The 4,090-nt window shown below is 40.6% G+C and overlaps 1 protein-coding gene across 1 annotated transcript; it reads left to right on the top strand.

Moving 5' to 3' along the window:
• Window positions 1–924: 924 nt before the first annotated feature.
• On the top strand, window positions 925–3,836 carry slitrk6 (SLIT and NTRK-like family, member 6). The gene has a single exon (XM_072257293.1). It carries the CDS (start codon window positions 925–927, stop codon window positions 3,481–3,483), a length of 2,559 nt encoding a protein of 852 aa, XP_072113394.1. The 3' UTR covers window positions 3,484–3,836.
• The last annotated feature ends 254 nt before the right edge of the window (window positions 3,837–4,090 follow it).

Here is a 4,090-nt window from a genome sequence, read left to right on the forward strand (position 1 = left end):
ACAACTAGTAATGGTGCTGCTGCTCCACGGTTCCAGTTATCCAGAGTTCACTCCTGACTTAATGTGTTGTCTGCCTGACTTGGTGACTGTGTGTGTGTGTGTGTGTGTGTGTGTGTGTGTGTGTGTGTGTGTGTGTTTGTGTTTCCCCTAGGAGCTCTGGTTTCCTCCCACTTCCCAAAGATCTGCAGGCTCTTAAATTAATTGACAACTGTAATTGGCTCATAGTATGTCACTAAGTGGGAGAACCTAGGGAGAGTTAATTGGAGTTTGGGGTGGTTAGGTATGAACAAAATTTAGTGGGGGAATGGGATTCTTCTGTGAGATGGTACAAATGTCACAGAGTCATAGAGGCATCTCCTTCTGGGCCCCTTAGCTCTCAGTGGAGCCTAGGCCACCGGTGACCACTGTTGGGAGTTCATCATTGTTTCTGTAAGCCATTGTATCCACTGTACAGGATATTAGTCTATATGATTTCACCAGAGCCCTATTGGCAGCCTTACCCATTTCGACCTCTCATGACGGGACATAGGATTGGACTTTGAGAGGCTCATAGAACCGTACAGTGCAGAAAGAGGATCCCAGCTAATTGAGACTGTAGTGTGTATCAAACACCCAATTACTCTGATTTTATACCAGTCCCCGTGTTCTGTCCTCACATTCCCAATAACATTTCCCGGATTCTACCACTCACTCACATACTAGGAGGAAATTATAGTGGCCAAAATTTGAAGGTAACATGCAGCTTACTGCACAAGTTGCCTATTCACTTGAGGGCAAAGTGTTTCTTCTTGTCACTATTTACGACTGTGTTTTTGGATTTGAATTTGAGATTTGTTTGTATTCCCTATGCGCCGTGCTCGTAAAATTATAAACTATCTGCATTTTGTTTCAACAGGTATTTAAACATTGTGGAACACTGAGAAAATGATGACCTGGCATTTACTACTAAGTGCAGCTTTATTTCTAATCACTTTCCATAAAGCAGCAGCACCTCCAAACGCCTCGGATAAGGAAGTGTGTGAGCGGCTGTGTTCCTGTGAAGAAAGAGACAGTCTGCTGCACATAAATTGTCAGAACAAGGACATCACCGAAATATCTCAAGTAAAGCCGCCGCAGGAATATAACTACAATCTTAACCTACAAGATAACTTTGTGAGTGTAATATATCACAATGATTTCATCCGATTCAGGAATGCTCTGTCACTGCATCTTGGCAGGAATCATTTGCAAAACCTGGAACCTGGGACTTTCACCGGACTTAGTTCCTTGAAACGCTTGCATATAAATGGCAACAACTTGGAAGTTCTGCGTGAGGGCACATTTCTAGGCTTGGACAATTTGGAATTCCTTCAGGCAGATAATAATTTCATCCAGGTTATTGAGCCTGGTGCATTCAGTAAACTTAACCGGCTGAAAGTACTCATTTTGAATGATAATGCGATCCCCTTTCTCCCCACCAACATATTTCGCTTTGTACCCCTGACGCACTTGGACCTTCGAGGAAATCACTTAAATTCACTTCCATATGTTGGTCTGCTGGAGCATATAGGCAGAATAATGGAGCTCCAATTGGAGGATAACCAGTGGAAATGCGATTGTGATTTATTGCCACTCAGATCCTGGCTGGAGAACATGCCACCCCAGTCTAATATTGGCGATGTTGTCTGCGTGCACCCATTTAGGCTGAAGGGTAAAATTTTAACTAAAATAACAGCCATGGAAATTTGCCCTGCAGGTTCTGGTCCTGACTTTGAAGAACCAATAAATTCAATTCATTTGGTGGTAACTCCAGCTGGTGACAATACTCACATCAACATCCAGAGTGCAAATAAATCAGTTATTAAAGAAAATAAAGAAGATCTGTATATTCTACAACCTGATGGAGAGGATGATGAAAGAATTGTGACAACAAGGCCTGTGATCTTTCCAAAATCACCCTGTCTGACTATGTGTCATTGCAGCACACAACATAACGTGGGCCAGATAATGAAATGTCAAGAAAGGAACATTAAAAGTTTGTCAGACCTTTCACCGAGTCCACCAAAGCCAGTCAAGCTTTATTTGACAGATAACATTATCCAGTCTGTTACAAAGTTTGATCTACTCGGCTACGGCAGCCTGGATTTGCTACATTTAGGGAATAATCGAATAACAGAAATTGAAGATGGTGCTTTTGCAAATCTCACCAATCTTCACAAGATGTACTTGAATGGTAACAGTATTGTGAGATTAAGGAAAGAAATGTTTGTTGGTCTTGGACGTCTTCAATACCTGTATCTGGAGCACAATATAATCAAAGAGATATTACCAGGGACATTCAGTTCCCTACTGCAGCTCAAGGTCTTATATCTGAACAACAATCTTCTCCATAGTTTGCCTCCACATATATTTTCTGGTGTTCCACTCTTGCGGTTAAACCTTAAAAATAACCATTTGATGCATCTTCCTGTGAGCAATGTAATCGATCAGCTTGAATTCCTGGTTCAGATAGATTTAGAAGACAACCCTTGGGATTGCACTTGTGACTTGATAAGCTTGAAGCAATGGATGGAAAAACTCCATAAGAATGTAACAGTCAGTGAGATTATGTGTGAATCCCCTGAAAGGTTTGCCAAGAAAGATTTGAAAATGTTAAACAATGAATTGATATGTCCTGGATTAATAAGTATTCTGGGTCCACCAACAGAAGCTAATGATATTGACTCATCCACTGCAGCTTCTAGTACTGCATCCAGCCTCCTGGGTTCCATCATGGACACGGTCCCACTTTCTGTTTTGATCCTCAGCTTGTTGGTAGTGTTCTTATTGATTGTATTCAGTGCAGCTGGGATGGTGGTCCTTGTGCTTCACCGTCGGAGACGGTCAAAGAAGAAACATAAAACGACTCCAGTACAGGACTGCAGTCCTTTGCAGGTCCAATACAGTGTATATGGACACAAGAGAACCCATCATACTGAAGAAAGGCCGGATGGAAATATATATGAGCAGCACACGATTAATGCAATAGGTCCAATGTGCAGAAGTCGTTCTTATAATATGAGGGATGTGGAACTGGACAATGAGATCAAAGATGGGAATGAACCAAAAATGATTTACAGGAGTCACATGATGAGAGAAAAAGACCGTCTGCTCACAAATCCCAACATCAAATTCAGTGCAATAGAGCGAACCCCAGAATTTATGTCCCTTCGTGATCCTACTTCAATGTACAGAAATATAATGGAAAAGGAAAGGGAGCTTCAGCAAATTGGAATCACAGAATACCTGAAGAAAAATATCTCACCATTACAGTCAGATCTGGATGTTCGCTATCCATCTAGACAAGAAGAGCTAAAATTGATGGAAGCAATCATCTATTCAAGACCTAAAAAAGTTGTAGTTGAAGAGACAAAAAATGAATATTTTGAACTGAAGGCAAAACTACAAACTGAACCTGACTACTTAGAGGTTTTGGAACAGCAGACAGCATTGAACCAACCATAAATCTTTCAAAGGCATTGACAATTTTTAACTTGCCTGTTACATTGTGATAAACAAGCCTATTTGCTGTACTAAGACATTAGTGCCTTTACAGATGATTCTTTTTTTCTCTCTCTCTCCAAACAATACAGCAGTAATCCTTATTTAACTCAGGGATCGATAGGCAAACCACTGGGAATAGCCAATAGAGAACGTAGGAACAGGTATAGTAACACCCCACAGGATTTCTTTCACAGTGTAAAGACTGCATTGTCAAGCACAAAGCTTTATTAAGCGTCAGGACGATCATTTTATATTATACAGACAATCCTATTAAGTTAACATAGTGATGCTATCAGGTGAATCGATGGTGATCAAAAGAGGGTTCCCGAATGAATGATTGCTACCCATATGCAAATTTATTGGGAAGCCTTATTTTCAAAGCTAAGCTACAGGCTTGCAGTTTTTATGGAGCAGTGGATGAAATCATGGAACGTGATCCCTAAAAGACCAGTGACAACTCACTGTGACAAGACAGAATCAAATCCATTCAATTGATGTAAACTCATGATTTTATTTCATTTTATTTAATATATAACCCTCCTGGTCTTCTGTAATGATTTCATCATCT

The sequence above is a fragment of the Mobula birostris genome, chromosome 5, assembly GCF_030028105.1.
Source record: "Mobula birostris isolate sMobBir1 chromosome 5, sMobBir1.hap1, whole genome shotgun sequence".
NCBI lineage: Eukaryota > Metazoa > Chordata > Chondrichthyes > Myliobatiformes > Myliobatidae > Mobula > Mobula birostris.